Genomic DNA, 18,616 nt, shown 5'->3' with positions numbered 1-18,616 from the left:
TGTAGCAGTCAAGCTGTGGAATGTCTGTTTAAACTGTCCTCGTCGTTTTTAGATGGTGGTTGCCACATCCCACTTACATGACTTGCATTGGGCTTTGTAGTCGTAGACCATCATCTGCTGTTGCAACCCAGTTTGATAACCTCCAGAAACTTTTTTACCTCTCAAATCATGCCTACATTTTACTGCCTGACTTTCTATTTCCCATTGTGAACTCTTAGCTCTTATCAGGCTGTTAAGTAGCTCTAAACTTTGGTCATTTTTGAGTCTCTGCGTTCTTTTGTGTCGACATTCACGTATGCATGCACGCATGCATACAATGTATTTTACTACCTTTTCCTTTCCCCTTTAGTCTCTCCAACTCCTCCCTTCCTTCTGAGGTTTAGTTTAGTTCCCACATTATCTGTGAAGTGTTTTCTTTACCTGTTTGACCATCTCCTCTTCTAAAATACTGCAATACTGACCAGCTTTATTAGCACTTAATACAACCTTGTGGCATTTAGTTGCTTCTCTTGGTCTTGTTTTCTGCACTAGATAGTAAGTTTCATGGGAACAAGGGCCATGCATTATCTTTATATATTTTCCACAGTTCTGAGCCTAGGGGAAATTGAATAAATACTTAACAACATTTTACCACGAACTCCATCAATAATAGCACAGGTGCCTCTAAAATTAGATATTTGGGATCTTTTGATTAGTTCTGGATGCATCACATAAGCATAACTAAACTATTCCTTTTTGTTTGTTTGTTTTTGAGATGGTGTCTTGCTCTGTCACCCAGGCTGAAGTGCCTCAGCTTTCCTAGTACCTTGGACTACATGTGTGCACCACCATGCACGGCTCATTTTTGTATTTTTTAGTAGAGATAGGATTTCACCATGTTGGCCAGGCTGGTCTTGAACTCCTGGCCTCAAGTGATCTGCCTGCGTTGGCCTCCATAAAGCAGTTTCCTTTTAGAGAAAACCTGATGCCAGGGTATTTGATGCACTTTAGTTAACAGTAACCGTAATGGATTCAACTGATTTAAAAATTGATTGAGAAATTATATTATGAATGGGGAAGGTCTAAATCTTTATTCTGTATGTTTTACTTACTAATTGTATTTAAAGTTTGCTTCTATCTAAGATTTGTACAATAGTTAAATATAAAGTTAATGTATAATTTGTAAATACTAAATACAGGCATATATCAGTTAATGACTGGGATACATTCTGAGAAATGAATCATTAGGTGATTTCGTCCTTTTGCAAAAAATCACAGAATGTACCTACACAAACCTAGATGGTATAGCCTACTGCACACTTAGGCTATATGATAGCCTGTTGCTCCTAAGGTACAAACCTGTACGGTATGTTACTGTACTGAATAATATAGGTAATTTTAACACAATGGCAAGTATTTGTGTATTTAAACAAACATAGAAAAGGTGCAGTAAAAACACGGTATTATCATCTTAGGGGACTACTGTTGTTTATCTGCTCCATTGTTCACCAGAATGTTATGTGGCAAATGACTGTATATATCTTACAGTACTAAGCCCATGGCGTTCCATATTTTCATTTCTCATCTTGTGGTTTTGCTGCTGCTTTTGTTTTGTTTTTTTGAGACAGGGTCTCCCTGTCTTCCCTGCTGGAGTACAGTGATGCTATCTCATCTCACTGCAACCTCCACCTCCTGGGCTGAAGTGATCCTCCCTCCTCAACCTCACGAGTAAGCTGAGACTGCAGGCTCACACCACCACACCCAGCTAATTTTTGTATTTTTGTAGAGATGAGGTTTCACCTTTTTGCCCAGGCTGATCTCAAACTCCTGGGCTCAAGTGATCCCATCACCTTGGCCTCCCAAAGTGCTGGGATTATGTGCATGAGCCACTGCGCCCGGCCTGCTTCTTGTTTTTTGGGTTCATTTGAGTTTAGAAACTTAGGTGATTGCCAGACAGTTGCAAAGATGATTGTAGGAAGAATCTCATTTTAAAGATCCTGACATGAAACATCAGAAGGATATCCAAGCTGATTTAAAATCGTTTTATGTAATTTAAAGAAGAAAAGAGGATATTGGGCGTGGTGGCTCACACCTGTAATCCCAGCACTTTGGGAGGCCAAGGTGGGAGGAACGCTTGAGCCTGGGAGTTTGAGACCAGGCTGGGGAACATATCAATACCCCATCTCTTAAAAAAAAAAAAAAAGAAAAAAGATGGCTGGGCGTGGTGGCTCACACCTGTAATTCCAGCACTTTGGGAGGCCGAGGCAGGTGGATTATAAGGTCAGGAGTTCGACACCAGCCTGGCCAATGTGGTGAAACGTCATCTCTACTAAAAATACAAAAATTAGCCCTGCGTGGTGGCGGGTGCCTGTAGTCCCAGTTATTCGGGAGGCAGAGGCAGAAGAATCACTTGAACCTGGGAGGCGGAGGTTGCAGTGAGCCAAGATTGCGCCACTGCACTCCAGCCTGGGCAACAGAGCGAGACTCCGTCTCAAAAGAAAAAAAAAGATTGAAATAATAAATGAAGAAGAAAAGAGGTAGACTGTGGAAACAGATCATTCAGGGTTTTTTTTTCCACACACACATGGGGAGCAGGAAGTTTTGTGCACAAGGAATCTTAAAGTCTCAAATGTGTTGTTAACTTGGGAAAAGAGGGAAATGTTTATTTCCCTGGAGATTACGTCCTTAAACTTGGTTGCACTGTGACTTGAAAGAGGATCCTAAAATGTCACAGGAACAAAAGGTTGTGATTGTCAGAGAATAGTTGGAAAGGTCTGGATTCAGTGGCAGTGAGTACAGACAGAAAGCCTGGAAAGAGGTAGTATATACTGGGTTCTTGGTGGGATTAAGGCAGGGCTGACTTCGGCTTCTTTAATAGTGGGATGGGGAAGTGGGGGAACTATAAAATGCAGAAATGCTGCAATGTTGTTTTTGAGATGATAGTGAAGAGTATTAAAATTGTGTTGGAGCCCGGGCGCGGTGGCTCAAGCCTGTAATCCCAGTACTTTGGGAGGCCGAGACGGGCGGATCGCGAGGTCAGGAGATCGAGACCATCCTGACTAACACGGTGAAACCCCGTCTCTACTAAAAAATACGAAAAACTAGCCGGGCGTGGTGGCGGGCGCCTGTAGTCCCAGCTACTCCGGAGGCTGAGGCAGAAGAATGGCGTAAACCCGGGAGGCAGAGCTTGCAGTGAGCCGAGATCGCGACACTGCACTCCAGCCTGGGTGATAGAGCGAGACTCCGTCTCAAAAAAAAAAAAAAAAAAAATTGTGTTGGAGCTATACTTAAAAAAGAAAAAATAAGACTTTATTTTTTAGAGCCATTTTAGATTCACAGTAAAATTGAGAGGAAAGTACAAATATTTCCCATATACCTCCTGCCCCTGCACATGCATAACCTCCCCATTATCAGCCTCTCGCTAATCAGCACCTGCACCAGAGCAGTGCACTTGTTACAGCTGATGAGCCTGCACTGACACTTTGTCACTTGAAGTTCATAGTTTACATTAGGGTTCACTTGTGATGGTGTACATTTTACGAGTTTGGGCAAATGTCACTTAGTAATAAGCATTTAAGTTCGCACATGTCTTTTTGTGGCTTGATAGCTTATTTCTCTTTAGTGCTGAATAATATTTCATTATGTGGATGCACTACAGTTTGTTAATTCACCTACTGAAGGACATCTTGGTTGCTTACAAGTTTTGGCAGTTATGAACAAAGCTGCTATAAACATCCACGTGCAGGTTTTGTGTGGACATAAGTTTTCACTTCCTTCGGGTAAATACCAAGGAGCACAGCTCTGGTGTAAGAATGTGTTTAGTTTTGTAAGAGACTGCCAGACTGTCTTCCAAAGTGTACCATTTTCTGTTCCTACCAGCAGTGAATGAGAATTCCTGTTGTTCCACATCCTTGTCAGCTTTTGGTGTTGTCAGTGTTCTGGATTTTGGCCATTCTAATAGGTTTGTGGTGGCACCTCATTGTCATTTTAGTTTGCATTTCCCCAATGACATATGGCTGGGGCTTTTCATATGCTAATCTGTATACCTTCTTTGCTGAGGTGTCTGTTAAGGTCTTTGGCCCGTTTTAAAATCAGCCTATTTTCTTTGAGTTTTGAGAGGTCCTTGCATATTTTAGATAACAGTCTAATCTGTGGTTTGTCTTTTCATTCTCTTGACATTGTCTTTCACAGAGCAAAAGTTTTTAATTTTAATGAAGTTCAGCTTACAAATTCTTTCTTTGATGAGTCCTGCATTTGGTATCTATAAAAAGTCATCACCAAACCCATGTTCATCTAGATTTTTATCCTATGTTATATATTAGGTGTGCGATCCATTTTAAGTTAATATTTGTGAAGGGTATAAGGTCTGTGTCTAGATTATTATTATTATTATTTTTCTATGTGGATATCCAGTTTTTCTACCACTGTTGGTTGAAAAACTGTCTTTTTTTTATTGTATTGCCTTTGTCCTTTGACAAAGATGGTTGACTGTATTTATGTGGTGCCATTATCCGTGCTCTCTCTTCTGTTTCATTGATCTATTTTGTTCTTTTCACTAGTACCTCACTGTCTTGATTACTATAGGTTATAGGTGTACTTTTAAGCTTGATCCATAGAATATTTCCATTCACTTCTCCAGTGCAGGTATTCAGACATCCTGTCTTACAAATCTGACTACCATTTCCTCATACCTTCCACACCACGAGGAGCTATTTTAGCATTGTTAGTAGATTTGGAGTTTTGCCTGTAGGCGATGGAAGCTATTAATTACTTGTCAGAGAAGTAAGTTGATCATATTTTCACTTTTGCTGAATGACTTCTACTCCAGGCTGAAGAGCCACTGGAGTGGGGCTAGAATAGAGGTAGTAAGGGCCAATAAAATAAGTATGTGAAAGAGCATATCACCTAATAATGAGCATGAAGTGATTTATATGACCTTTAAATCTTGCTTTCAGTTGTTGGTGTGCCTCCCTGTAAGAGTGAAACTTCTTATGACAGAATACAGTTTCTACCAGAAGAGAGTTGTGCTGTGTAGGAATTGGAAGTGGGGGAGGCGTGTCATGTAGCAAAATCTCCTGAGGAACTTCGAAACAACATTATCCCTGGCTTTTCACCCCCAATCAGTGCCAGCATGAAGCAGTTACTAATGGGAATCTGCTACATTCTCAGATGGGGGAACCAGTGCACTAAAGCATGTCTTTTCTAAGAAAATGAAAATATTAACTGGGAGAATAAAGGGTCACAGAAATGAAACAATTTCCTTGCAAGTTAAATCTTGCTTGTTGGAGAGAGAAATTTTTTAACTGCCTGAACAGGTTTTGCTGATAAAGATGTTTTAGCATGTTTATGTTTTCTTTTTAATGAACAGAATTAAAACAGTATCTCGTAAGTGTTAGATATTTCTGTTGTTTGTTGATTTCATTATTTTTGAGACTGAATCTTGCTCTGTCACCCGGGCTGGAGGGTAGTGGTGCCATCTCAGCTCACTGAAATCTCCACCTCCCGGGTTCAAGTGATTCTCGTGCCTTAGCCTCCAAGTACCTGGGATTACAGGCATTTCCCCAACACACCTGGGTAATTTTTGTATTTTTAGTAGAGAAGAGGTTTCACCATGTAGGCCAGGCTAGTCTTGAAGTCCTGACCTCAAGTGATCTGCCCTCCTGGGCTTCCCAAAGTCCTGGGATTATAGGCATGAGCCACTACACCTGGCTGATATTTCTCTTTTGATTTTGAATTCTCTTTGTTTTCAGAACATGCTCAAAAAGAGTTAAACTTGAGACCACAGGTATGGACAGGTCTAGGTATTCAGTCTGTTTGGCTGTTTTGCAGGGTGCTATAAATGCTGCCCTGGTTGGTATCAGTGTATTCTGATACCAGGTTAGCCCAAGTGGCCAATGATGGGAAGTGAAGAACTATGTGAAAGAACTGGAATTTCAGGTTTGGGTAGTGAGTAATTGTGGCCCTGCCTTCAGAGTCCTGGAACTGTTCACCTGGTTGTCAGCAGCAAAAAGGCAAACACATAGAGAAATCAGTCTGTTTAGTTTCATCATATATATATATATATTTTTTATTATTAGCATGGTTGAAGCTAAGGTGACCTTGATCAAGTTGCCAAAACCTGTTTCAGGTTTGTTTAAGTCACCAGAAGTTTGATTGAGACATCCTATACAAGAAAACATCGATTTGTGCTTTATTTACATAAAAATAAAACTGTACTTTTGATAACATCCTGGGCACTTCCCTCTGCTTACTCCCCCTCAATTAAAAAATGCCTAATTTAAATTAACCCAGCTAGGTGCAGTGGTTCATGCCTATAATCCCAGCACTTTGGGAGGCCTAGGCGGGAGGATTGCTTGACCTCAGAAGTTTGAGATCAGCTTCGACAAGATGGTGAGACCCCTTCTCTACAAAAGAAATTATAAAAAATTACCCAGGTATGGTAATTTTTTATATAATTTATAATTTTTATTATAAATAAAAGCCCCAGTTACTCAGCTACTCAGGAGGCTGAAGCAGGAGAATCGCTTGAGGCCAGGAGTTTGAGGCCATAGTGAGCAAGGATCATGCCACTGCACTCCAGCCTGGGCAACAATGAGACCCTGTCCCTAAAAAATAAATATAAATTAGCTCCTCGCCCGCTGGGTGCTTAAGTTGGGCAGATAGTAGCAAACCAGCTCTACTAGAGGACTGAGCCGCCCAGCCCTGCTACCCCTGGACCCATCGGTGCGCTGCCCACACCTCCAGGCAACTGGCCAGTTGGGTCCTGAAGTAGCTGAAATGTGAAAAAGGCAGCAGTCCCAAAATGAAGGAACACCTGCTGTGTCTCAGGCACCTGGAAACCAAAGGCTCAACAACATCTGTTGCTTTCGTTGGTGCTGTTGTTTCAGCTGCTCCTGCCTCACTATTAGGAATGAAGAAAGAGGGGAAAATGCAGGAATAACCACACACACTACGAAAATGGAGAGTATCCAGGTCTTAGAGGAATGCCAAAACCCCACTGCAGAGGAAGTCTTGCCCTGGTCTCAAAATTTTGACAAGATGATGAAGGCCCCAGCAGGAAGACACCTTTTCAGAGAGTTCCTCTGAACAGAATACAATGAAGAGCACCTACTTTTCTGGCTTGCCTGTGAAGACTTAAGGAAAGAACAGAACAGAAAAGTAATCAAAGAAAAGAGAGAAGGTTAGAATGATAAATGAAGATTACATTTCTATACTATCACCAAAAGAGGTCAGTCTTGATTCTCGAGTTAGAGAATTCTCGAGTTAGAGAGGTGATCAATAGAAATCTGTTGGATCCTAATCCTCACAGGTATAGTCCTCTCCAGCCCCAAGTGACACCGTTTCAGATGAATTCAAGGGGATGTTCAAGACTTTGACTCTAATGAAAATACTACCAAAGGCGAAATGTTGCCCCAACTGATAGAAGGTCCCAGTTTGGGAACTGATTTTATTCCTATGACAAAAGCTCTTAAGACGAGTAGGGAAAAGGAACACTATCAAGCATTGATGACAATAACCAAATGTAATATTTTAACATATGTCATATGTGCAATGTGAAATTCATTCTCCCTTCATTGTTTCTCATATTAAATCTCATTTCAGAAACTTTAGGATTTTAGAACTGTTGACTTAAACCTAACTGCTATCACTGCATTACAGCTTTTAAACAGTTAGAAATAAACATTTTAGAATAATAAACAGATTGTGTTTCTGTCCTAAGCTTAGATACATTTCCTTTCTAAAGATCTAGCTCTTATTACTGTATTAAAAGAATGCCACATACAGTGCTTACTAAAGGAAATGTGTGTCCACAGATGCACTTTGGGAGCATAGTGTAAACACATCAGGAACTTAAAATTACAAATTTGATTTCCAGTTACATTTCTGTCTCAGGTGACTTTGGGCAAATCATTTATCTTCTCTGAGTTCATTTTGTCATCTGCAAATGACAAATATACTTAATTATCAGGATGGCTATGAGCATTAAATAAAACAAACATGGAAAGAATAAAATATGACATTTTATCAAAGTTCTTCAACTCAATAGTTATTTTATGCTTGTATTAAATGTCATTTAATGCACTTTCCCCTATTTTTTCCCAAAACATACATTAAACATCTGATGTAGCTATTCATCAAAACAATCATATTTTAAGATGGAACACTGTATCAGTGTTATTGCTTTGCTTGTGATCCCAAATCACTTCTTTCAGTTCACCATCACCTCAAATCTATAGAAATGTTTCTGAATGAGATAGATAGATAGATAGATAGATAGATAGATAGATAGATAGATATACAATTGTAGGTTAAAATTAAAGTTTAAATAAGATAAATCATTTGAAAATTTTATTTCCAAAGGAAATAAAAACAACATTCCCAAGGACAGAAATAATACCAAGTTATTTGCTAAATATATAAATGAGTTATAGGCCTAAGACTAAGGTATAAGAGATTGACAATTAGAAAACACTTTTTAATATTAAGGTAGTATGATTTTCTTTAACAATTTTACAATGAAAATAAAAACTTAATAAAAGGTAGTAATGGGCCGTGCATGGTGGCTCACGCCTGTAACCCCAGCACTTTGGGAGGCTAAGGCGTGAGGATCACTTGAGCATAGGAGTTCCAGACCTGTCTGTGGAGCAAAGTGAGACCCTGACTCTAAGAAAAAATAAAAATGTTTAAAATAAAAATAAAATTGTAAATAGTCATGTGTCCACGAAACCTTTAATTTTAGAGTAGTTTTATATTTACAGAAAAACTGCAAATACCCATAGAGACCTGTGGGACATCTGTCAAAATTAATGAACCAATATTGGTCATTAAGTTCATACTTTATTCAGATTTCCTTAGTTTTTAACCGAATGTCCATTTTCTGTCCCAGGATCCCATTCAGGATACCATGTTGCATTTAGTTGTCGTGTTTCCTTAGGCTTCTCTTAGTTGTGACAGTTTCTGAACCTTTCCTTGTTTTTGATGACAGTTTTGAGAAATAAACTGGTATTTTGTGGAATGTCCGTCTGTTTTCTTTCATTTCATGTATTTTTCTCATGACTAGACATGGGTTTGGTTTTTGGAAGAACACAAAGGTAAAGTGCCATGCTTATCACATGTATCAAAGGTACATGCCATCATCAGGATTCCTCTTAGCTGTGACAGTTTCTCAAACTTTAGGCTACTCTTAGCTATTGATGTTAACCTTGATCACTTACCTGAGTTAGCATCTATTATGTTTCTCCATTGTAAAGTAACACTTTTTTGTTTGTTTGTTTGTTTTTGAGATGGAGTCTCCTCTGTCTCCAGGCTGGAGTGCAGTGACGCAATCTTGGCTCACTGCAACCTCCGTCTCCCGGGTTCAAGCGATTCTCCTGCTTTAGCCTCCTGAGTAGCTGGGACTATAGGCACACGCTACCAAGCCCAGCTAATTTTTGTATTTTTATTAGAGACAGGATTTTACTCTGTTGCCCAGGCTGGTCTCGAACTCCTGAGCTCAGGCATTCCACCTGCCTCAGCCTCCCAAAGTGCTGGGATTACAAGTTTGAGCCACTGCACCCGGCCAAAGTAATACATTTTTAAAGAGATTATATTGAAGGTAAATTTTCTGGACATTTACACTGAGCTAAACAAATTCTGAGCAGATTCTTCAACCCTAATATAAGGTTCCATTAAGTGATTACTAATAAATGCTATAAAGAAAATACAGTAAAGTAGAAAAAACTCCAAAAGTCTTAGCCTGAATATTCACCTAATAGAGGTGAAAGTGAATTTTTCCCTTGAACTATCTGCGTAAATAATTACAATAGTCCTCCAATATATTTTCAATGTTAAATATCTTAGTCTTACTAATTGTCATGAGGTAACTTAAATTTAAGCTGGCCATTTTGCTTAGTGCATTTCTATATTGCCCTCCACTAACCAATGAACACTGAATATTGAAATAATGTAAAAGGCCTGATGTATTTCCCGGCGGCTTTAACCAATTTGTCATAAATATGTTTCTTGTATATGATTTTTAAATGTTTGCTAAATAATGTGTCTGGTTTTGTAAAATGATGTATCGAATGTGTATAATTTTTTACTACCATGTTCATCATACTTAATCTATATCCATATATTGTACTCCACCAATATTTATTAGTGGACAATAAAGAAGTTTTGAATGCATGAATACAGCTTAAGGGGCACCACACTTGGTTATTTTGCAATACCAGAATAACAGTGGGTACTCATAAATTGAATAGATAATCCAGATTATGTTTCCTCCAATTTAAGTTTTTGTTTTTTTTTTTATTCCCCTTTCCTAGAATCAGTTTTATCATTTTACCTATGTACAATAACATACCCTTAGAAAATGCTAGAATTTTCACCATGTGGTAGAATTTGAGCATAACAGTAATGTAAAAAATTTCAGAAGTCTCAAACTAGGTAGCTTTCTTTGAGTTTTCAAAGTAAATCAAAATAGAGCTGTTTTCATTTTACTATATTGTGGAAATCTATGGATGTTATTGTAAAATGCATATGCATTACACTGACTTAAAATGTTTTGAATTAATAAAGAATTCAACAATGAAAAAAATTAAAAAGTAAAAGTGCTTAATTTTAAGTAGCTATCTTGCATAGCTACCTAAAATATATTCATAGTAAATACATGATACCTGTTTAGATTGCAGAAATGTAGTTTTAAACGTTTTCTCAACTTTCTTAAATTTGTTGAATATTTGAAAAAAATTAAATGAAAAGTTGGGGTATAGAAACATTTTCTTTTTCAATTATGAGAACACTGAGTGCAATGAAATGATTTGTTTGCCTTGTGACATTAACTTGTGTTTTTTTCCTTCAATTTTGTGTGTAGAGTACCTGGTTTAGAGAAAGCAGGAACTGAGAAAGTATGACTATTCTTTTTTGGGAAAGTTCAAATCTGGTTTCTTAACTATACCTACATTTTGGGATGTTTCTTTATTGTTTTTTCCATATTCACATATTTTAATGTAAATTCTAGCAATACTGTATTTAAAATAACTAGAAAGGCTAGGCACAGTGACTCATGCCTGTAATCCCAGCACTTTGGGAGGCTGAGGTGGGCAGATCACTTGAGCTCAGGAGTTCAAGACCAGCTTGGGCAACATAGTGAAACACCGTCTCTACTGAAATTACAAAAATTAGCCAGACATGGTGGTGCACACCTGTAGTCCCAGCTACTTGGGAGGCTGAGGCATGAGAATCACTTGAACCCAGGCGGAAGTGGCAGTGAGCCAAGATTGTGCCACAGCACTCCAGCGTGAGCGATAGAGCAAGACTGTGTCTCAAAAAGAAAAAAAAATAACTGGAAAGAAAAATGTCAGTATAAATCTATTTTGAAGTATTTTAATGAGTTACTAAGTTGTGGTAGCCTTCTAAAAAGACATGTTTGCTTTTTACTTTTTAGGCTGAGTGAAAATGTAAGGCCAGGTGATATGATATAGTAAACTTGGGAGATAATGATAGTAAAACTTGAAGATTTAAAGCAGTAAATAGGGAAATCTACAAACCCTCTGCACCAGTTATTTCAGTTAAAATTATGGTTGAAAATGATTTATCGCAAGTATCAAGAGGTTGCATAATATATAAAAGCATTTTAATTGACAGTTGTACTGGGGTATGGTAAGGTACTTTTGCTAAGTATTTGTCTAGGGGATTTCTTATTTTTCCAGATATTCTGCTATGGAAAAAATTTTAATGAAGTTGTATTAATATAAATACAAAGATACCAGTAGGAAATCTGGGCTTTTCTTGCTTTCTTTGCCACTAACTAGCTGTGTGTCCTTGGACACATCAGAATGTTCTAGGCCTAAATTCCTTATCTTTTCGGTAAATATGTTGTCCTAGGTAATCCTTAGATCTTTTTCAGCTCTAATATCCTGTGATTTCACACTTTTTAGACTGAGACTTGGCAACCTTTGGAAGACTGTGTGCAATTTATCTTCATACCACTGACTTCATATCTGCTGGGAGCTAGTATAGAGCATTCTACCGTATTATAATAGAAAACAGATTTTTTTTTTTTTTTTTTTTTGAGACGGAGTCTGGCTCTGTCACCCGGGCTGGAGTGCAGTGGCCAGATCTCAGCTCACTGCAAGCTCCGCCGTTTTTTTTTTTTTTGAGGGGGAATCTCACTCTGTCGCCCAGGCTGGAGTGCAGTGGCCAGATCTCAGCTCACTGCAAGCTCCGCCTCCCGGGTTCACGCCATTCTCCTGCCTCAGCCTCCCAAGTAGCTGGGACTACAGGCGCCCGCCACTTCACCCGGCTAGTTTTTTTGTATTTTTTAGTAGAGACGGGGTTTCACCGTGTTAGCCAGAATGGTCTTGATCTCCTGACCTCGTGATCCGCCCATCTTGGCCTCCCAAAGTCCTGGGATTACAGGCTTGAGCCACCGCGCCCGGCCGAAAACAGATTTTTTAAAAGGCCAAACTATGGTCCATCCCACAGGAATTCAGTCATTACAGATTATGGATTTATTGCTTGCTTCTCATTTCTACTTTGTATAACTTCTCTTCTCTCACTTTCTTACTCTGTTTTCTTTCATTTCTGTTATATTTTTTCTAATGATCTTTCCAAATACTGCATTTCTTATCATGGCTATCTGTATATATTGAAAAGAGCCCTTCGTTAGGTTACCACATCTTGTGAAAGTTCTTTCTGTTCAGTTACTTGGTATCTAGAGTTACTGTAGCATTCCAGTTTTTTAGAAACTGCCAACCTACAAACATAGCATATGTATATAAACAGACACACAGTCTGAATTACATACTTTATTGGAGAAGTCATTCAACCATGTCATTGCTTTAAGTTGGAATATTTCACCTTCTTTATCCCAGAATTGTCCGATCTAAAACCTTTTTGCTTGTTTGATTGATTCTCTTTATATATTAGTTTTCTTTTTTTTTTTTTTTTTTTTTGAGATGGAGTCTTGCTCTGTTGCCCAGGGTAGAGTACAGTGGTGCGCCTTGGCTCACCACAACTTCCTCCTCCCGGGTTCAAGCAATTCTGCTGCATCAGCCTCCCAAGTAGCTGGGATTACAGGTGCTCACCACCATGCCTGGCTAATTTTCTTGTATTTTTGGTAGGGACGGGGTTTCGCCATGTGGTCAGGCTGGTCTCAAACTCCTGACCTCAGGTAATTTACCCACCTCAGCCTCCCAAAGTGCTGGGATACAGGTATGAGTCATGGCCCCGGACTAGTTATTAATTTTCACCATAAGCATTTGGTGCCATAGTACCTTAAAAGGAGAGCAATGATTTTCTAAAAATATATTTATGAATTCATGGGTTTAATATCCTTGTGTCTAAAAACCTTTCTGAAGGAATCTTAAATTTACATTCAACCAGTGATCAATTTTGACTATCATATGTCTTTAGTACCTAAAATCTTCTATAATAAATTAAACAAGTAACCATTTGAATTGGTTATAGTAGCTAGTAGTGTGGCTGAGGGTATTGTGTTCACTATCAGTGAAGTCATTTTGTTTGGAATGAGGCATAATGGGACTCTGTGTTAGGGAAGTTTGCCAGACAGAGTGAAGTCCTAGCCTTGAAGCACCAGGATTTGTTAAAAAAAAAAAAACGCCAAACTTTTAAGCACTGGAATAGAATTATACTTTTGTTGATAATGGGCTATAATATTCTTTTTTTGGAGTCTGGCGAATAGCTGTGGTCATGGAGACTTCCAGGGAGTACAGAAATGAGACTTAAGGAATTATTAGTTACCTAGCATGCACCTGTCACATATCTCTTGCGTATACTTACAGTGCTAAAGAAGCTCATGTTAACTCAGTGCATGTTATGTGCCAAGTATTCTGCACATGCATTTTTGCATCTACACAACAGCTCTAGGTTTTAGTATTACTTACTTTACCCATTTTACAGAAGGAGGAAACTTGAGACTGATACCTATTTTACGGAAAGAGGAGACTGAGACACCAAGCAAGTAACTGATCCAAGGTCACACTGCAGAAGATTGCCACCCAAGCAGCCTGACTCCAGAGCCTGTTCTCTGAACTGCTTTGTGTTACCATTTTACCTTAACTCCAAAGCTTATTTTAGGGATGAGAGGTTAGGAACTTTGTTGCTAAGTATTCCTGTAGCATGTCTCCTTGGAGAATAAGAATATGGTCTTGCCCCAATTAGGAGACATCTGAGCCAGCCTGAGATTTTATTATTATCTGGTAGATGTCTGCCTGGATGCCCTCTGAAAACTGTGCAAATAAGTTGACTGCTTATATCTGTGTGATGAAGTAGTTTCACTTATATTTTTTCTTGTTACTTTATAAAGACTGACACTTTGAAAAAGCATGTTTGAGAACTATTAATACAGCAAAGTCCTTCCTGGCTCTAACAGATAATTAAGGACCTTTCAATTTGTTGGGTTAGAACAGAAACCTTTTTTCTGAGTGGCCATGTTTTTTTTCCATCTAAGAGCATATTTGAGGAATTAGATGATGCATTTAGTTTTAGACATGTTTTTTACACACTGACTTCAAGGGGCACTGATGTATATTTGTCTGATAGTTTAGTGACTGGATTTGGAGCTCAAAAGCTGAACCTAGAGATGGAGATTTAAAAATGTTTTGATATATGCATTTACTTAATCTGTTATAAACTGTTATAGCAGAAAGGACTTTGGTGGATTTTAGAGGCCCGGCTGTATGTTATAGCTTAAGTCCTGATTTAGGAAACAAAAATTCTAGTTTTAGTTCTGTTTTGCTTGTAGACTGTGAGAACTTGACCACCCCAATTTACTAATCAAAAATGGAATCATTGATTTAGATCTTCAGTTTTATCTATTACTAAAAGAAATGTAAGATACCTGGGCTTTGTTATCAAAGATTGTAAGAATCTTTGATGTCTCTAGGTACTCCCTCTGGATCAGGTATCAGAAAATGTATTCTCCAGAATCACGTTGATACCATAGGGTATATAAGTACACAGGGGAGAGGAAGAGGAGCAGGAAAGATGACAGAGCATCAAAGACATGATTAAGCCAGTAAAATGCTTTTCTTTACTTACATATTTTCAGTTTGTGGACTTCTCTATAGAAATAAGCAAAAACAACATGCCTGAGCAAACGTGTCTTTTTCTGCCGCAGTAAGTGGCTTAGTGATTGTGGGAAGCCATTTCAGTTTTGATATATTACTGTTGGTTGTTAGTGTGTACTATAAGGTGTGGGTATGTTGATTACTTATCCTGATTTTTTAGATTTCTGAAAGACAACTGTTAAAGCACAGTAGCAGTGTGGAAGTGCTGATACGAAAAGGTACATGATAGCAGTGGAAAAGAAAGTGAAACTTAAATTTACCTAGATGTATTCACACTGGCCATTGGCACAATGTCATTTTGCATTTATGAACAAATGGATTTTGAAATAGCCTTCTGGAACCTAATCTTTTACAGAGAAACTTCTGTATCAGCAAACATCCCTTGATTCTGGTTATATTTTCTTACTCTGGTTTTTCAAACTTATGATAATAGTTTCCTCTTTATCAGGAGTACGTCAGTTATTCTTTTTTAAATAAAGGATATTTGTAGAAATAGCTTAAATATCTAATGATATTTATTTATTGAACACAGAGTCTTATTCTGTAATACAAGCTGGAGTGCAGTGGCAATCATGGCTCACTACAGCCTTGAACTCCTGGGCTCAAGCGATCCTCCTGCCTCAGCCTCCTGAGTAGCTAGGATCACAAATGTACACACACCAACCCAGCCAGCTAATTTTTTATTTTTTGTAAAGACAAGGTCTTGCTATGCTGCCCCAGCTGGTCTCGAACTCTTAGTCTCAAGTGACTCCTTCCCCACCAGCCTCCCCAAATTCTGGTGTTACAGGTGTAAGCCACCATGCCTGGCCTGATAAGATATTTAAAACAGTACTTGTCATCAATATAATCCTTTTTGTCATCATTGTGGACACACAGGTTTGGGAGGTACAGAAGAAATTTTAGACAATGGTTATTTCCTCAGAAGAGGTTTTGCTGCAATTGTCTTGGTGACTGGCACATTGCCTTGCAAATAATTGGCACTCAAACATGCATTCAGTGGAATTAAGGGAACACAGTTTTCAAATGTGAGACAATGTACTACAATTAATGCTAAATTGGTTCTACAGACAGTAATTGCCGTGTTTTTGAAAGGAGCAGTCCTTACAGTTTGAGGCATAGATGTTGGGAGGCTTTGTGAAGTCAATGGGGCTTGAGCATTGAATGGAAAAGATGGGATTGAATGCTGGCAAGTTGAAGGGGGGTGTGTTGCAAGCATGGGAAATAACAGAAGTTGAGAAAAGAGGCAAGATTGAATAGTTTGTGTGGAACATAAGGCAGGTCTGCTATAGAGAATTTGGTTGGATAATTAAGGAAAAAGGTATTATAAATAATAATAAGTACAAGACCAAATGTATCTCTCTGTGATCAATTTAGATCAAAACACTTTTTTTTCCTCTTCTAGATACGGTACATTGCTCAAAAACCACCTGAATGTGCTAAAAATACTTTCCCAGTGTTGGAGTTAAACTTCCTGTTAAAAGAGAGTGGATGAGAGTGGGAAATTTGCTGGGTTGGAATTTAGTGTAGTGAGTAGAAATGTCATCTTGAATTGAATTCTTAATTCTTACTGTATTTTGAGTTCCTGCTAGGAAAATCACACTCATCCATGATGGCCCTTAAAGCCCAGAACACACAGGGACTTGGCTTTACAGAAATTAGGAAGTCGATTAAGGGATTTGGCTAGCACGTACTAGCTGGATTTACGTTTTCAGGGAAACTGATTCACCAGGTCAGCTTCATCCCCAGACTTATCTCTTTAAAATTATTAGGAAATTACTGGCCATCCTTTCCTTGGAGTCATCCTTTCCTTAAAGTGTTTGTATTAAAACCGTAAATGCTAATTCAAAGAACTAGATGTTACTTAATGTGATTATTTTTATATCTTTCTTTTTATGCCACATTTATGACCATAATCATTTGATGAAAATGTAATAAGATTGTGATAAACACCTGAAGAATTTTTTCCTTTTGTTAGTATTGATAACTTTTTTTTTTTTTTAAATAGGCAAACATCTTTGGCAGACATTTTAAAAGCCTTTCTCCCTTCGCTGTGAAATTGTTTTCACTGCTAAGTTGCGTTTCTGTTTTTCTACTATTGTAAAGTGCAGCTCTTTGCATGTTCTAATTTGCCATGACGTGGTCAAGTGCTGTTTCCTTCCTGTTGCTTGCAAGCCTATGCTAGAGATAAGGATACATTTCAGTGCATTAAAAAAGAAGCCACTGAAGACAGGCTTAAGCATGGTAATCTTTAAAACATTTTACTTATCAGAAGGCTTTTTAAAGAACAGAAAGAGTGGGCTTTAATTTCTGCTTATTTTTAACAGATTTTAAAATAGTTCTTACTAAACTTTAAATGTATTCGATTTTAAATCCTTATATAAATCCGCTATTAAAGGTGAAAATATATATGTTATGAAATTACTCATGGGGTAGCAGTTTCTGTGTGTGTGCTTTGCTGAGTTGGTGAAAAGAAGGAAATTGTTTATATATCCTTTATTGCGATTACAACCCTCATTATTGCTGGGGTTTTTGACCTTTTTTTTTTTTTTTTAATATTGAGTACTTTAACAGTAGTTTAACTGTAGAGTCGGGGAGAGAGGCATAATTTTCAGTAGTGAGAGATGATCTTAGCAGGAGCACACTCTTCAAAGAAAATATGTAACTTTTTAAAAAGAGCATATGTTCATTAGTCATGTCAATTTTATTTTAAAACGTTAATAATAAAAAAAATGCTTTGGCGATACCACCCTCTCTATCAGTTATTATATCCTGAGTGGCTGATTGCTTTTTCATAACTAATCTAAGTTTTTGTTTTTTAGGCCAAGAAGCTTGAGAGAAGAAAAATTTCAGGAAAATTGTCTCAATTTGACTAGAATATCAACGAATCAGGAAAATTGAAGCACCTTCCCTGAAGAAAACTTGGGTATACAGTAACTCCACAGACAGAGCTGAGGGTTTTTTACCCAAATAGTCACTAGATTTTGCTGCCTGATACATGAATCTGTTTGGAATTTTTCTCATGTGGATCTAAGGGGAATGCTTTATTATGGCCGCTGTTGTCCAACAGAACGACCTAGTATTTGAATTTGCTAGTAACGTCATGGAGGATGAACGACAGGTATGAGATCCAGAGAAAATTTCATTTTAATGATTTTATTATGATTTTTCTATTCATATCAGAAAATTACTTCCTTTAAAAGACAATAAGAGAAACTTCATTAAAAGTGAAAATTTATAAATGAAATATTTGGAGGAAATAACGATACTGTGTTTTAAGCACCAGTTAATTCATTAAGAATAAATCTTATCCTTAGCTTTGATATGGTAACAAGGAAGTAAAACTTTTGGGTTTAGCTTGTTTTTCTGTAAAATGTAAAATGTATTGTAAAATTACTTAACACTAAATGCCTTAAGTAATTATTTTTAAGTACTTTGAAAAGTTCTAGAGAATATACTACCTTTTAATGCATGTGGTTAATTAATGTTTGTAATCGTGGGCTACTTCTTCAAGTAGATGAGACAACGTTAGCAGTCCATAATCATACATCATTTCAGTCCAAAGC

General features: G+C 37.8%; 1 protein-coding gene and 1 pseudogene across 1 annotated transcript in view; both read left to right on the top strand.

Annotated features, from left to right (window-relative positions):
• Positions 1 to 18,616, top strand: part of ELF1 (E74 like ETS transcription factor 1) — an 86,127-nt gene that overhangs the window by 18,699 nt on the left and 48,812 nt on the right. Inside the window, exon 2 of the mRNA XM_007960219.3 lies at positions 17,873 to 18,171. Within this exon, the coding sequence (XP_007958410.1) occupies positions 18,100 to 18,171 (72 nt within the window). The 5' untranslated portion in view covers positions 17,873 to 18,099. The remainder of the gene's footprint in view (positions 1 to 17,872; positions 18,172 to 18,616) is intronic.
• Positions 6,757 to 7,451, top strand: LOC103214328 (regulator of G-protein signaling 17 pseudogene; annotated as a pseudogene).

Source organism: Chlorocebus sabaeus, chromosome 3 (genome assembly GCF_047675955.1).
Source record: "Chlorocebus sabaeus isolate Y175 chromosome 3, mChlSab1.0.hap1, whole genome shotgun sequence".
NCBI lineage: Eukaryota > Metazoa > Chordata > Mammalia > Primates > Cercopithecidae > Chlorocebus > Chlorocebus sabaeus.
This window is presented reverse-complemented; position numbering and strand designations above follow the sequence as displayed.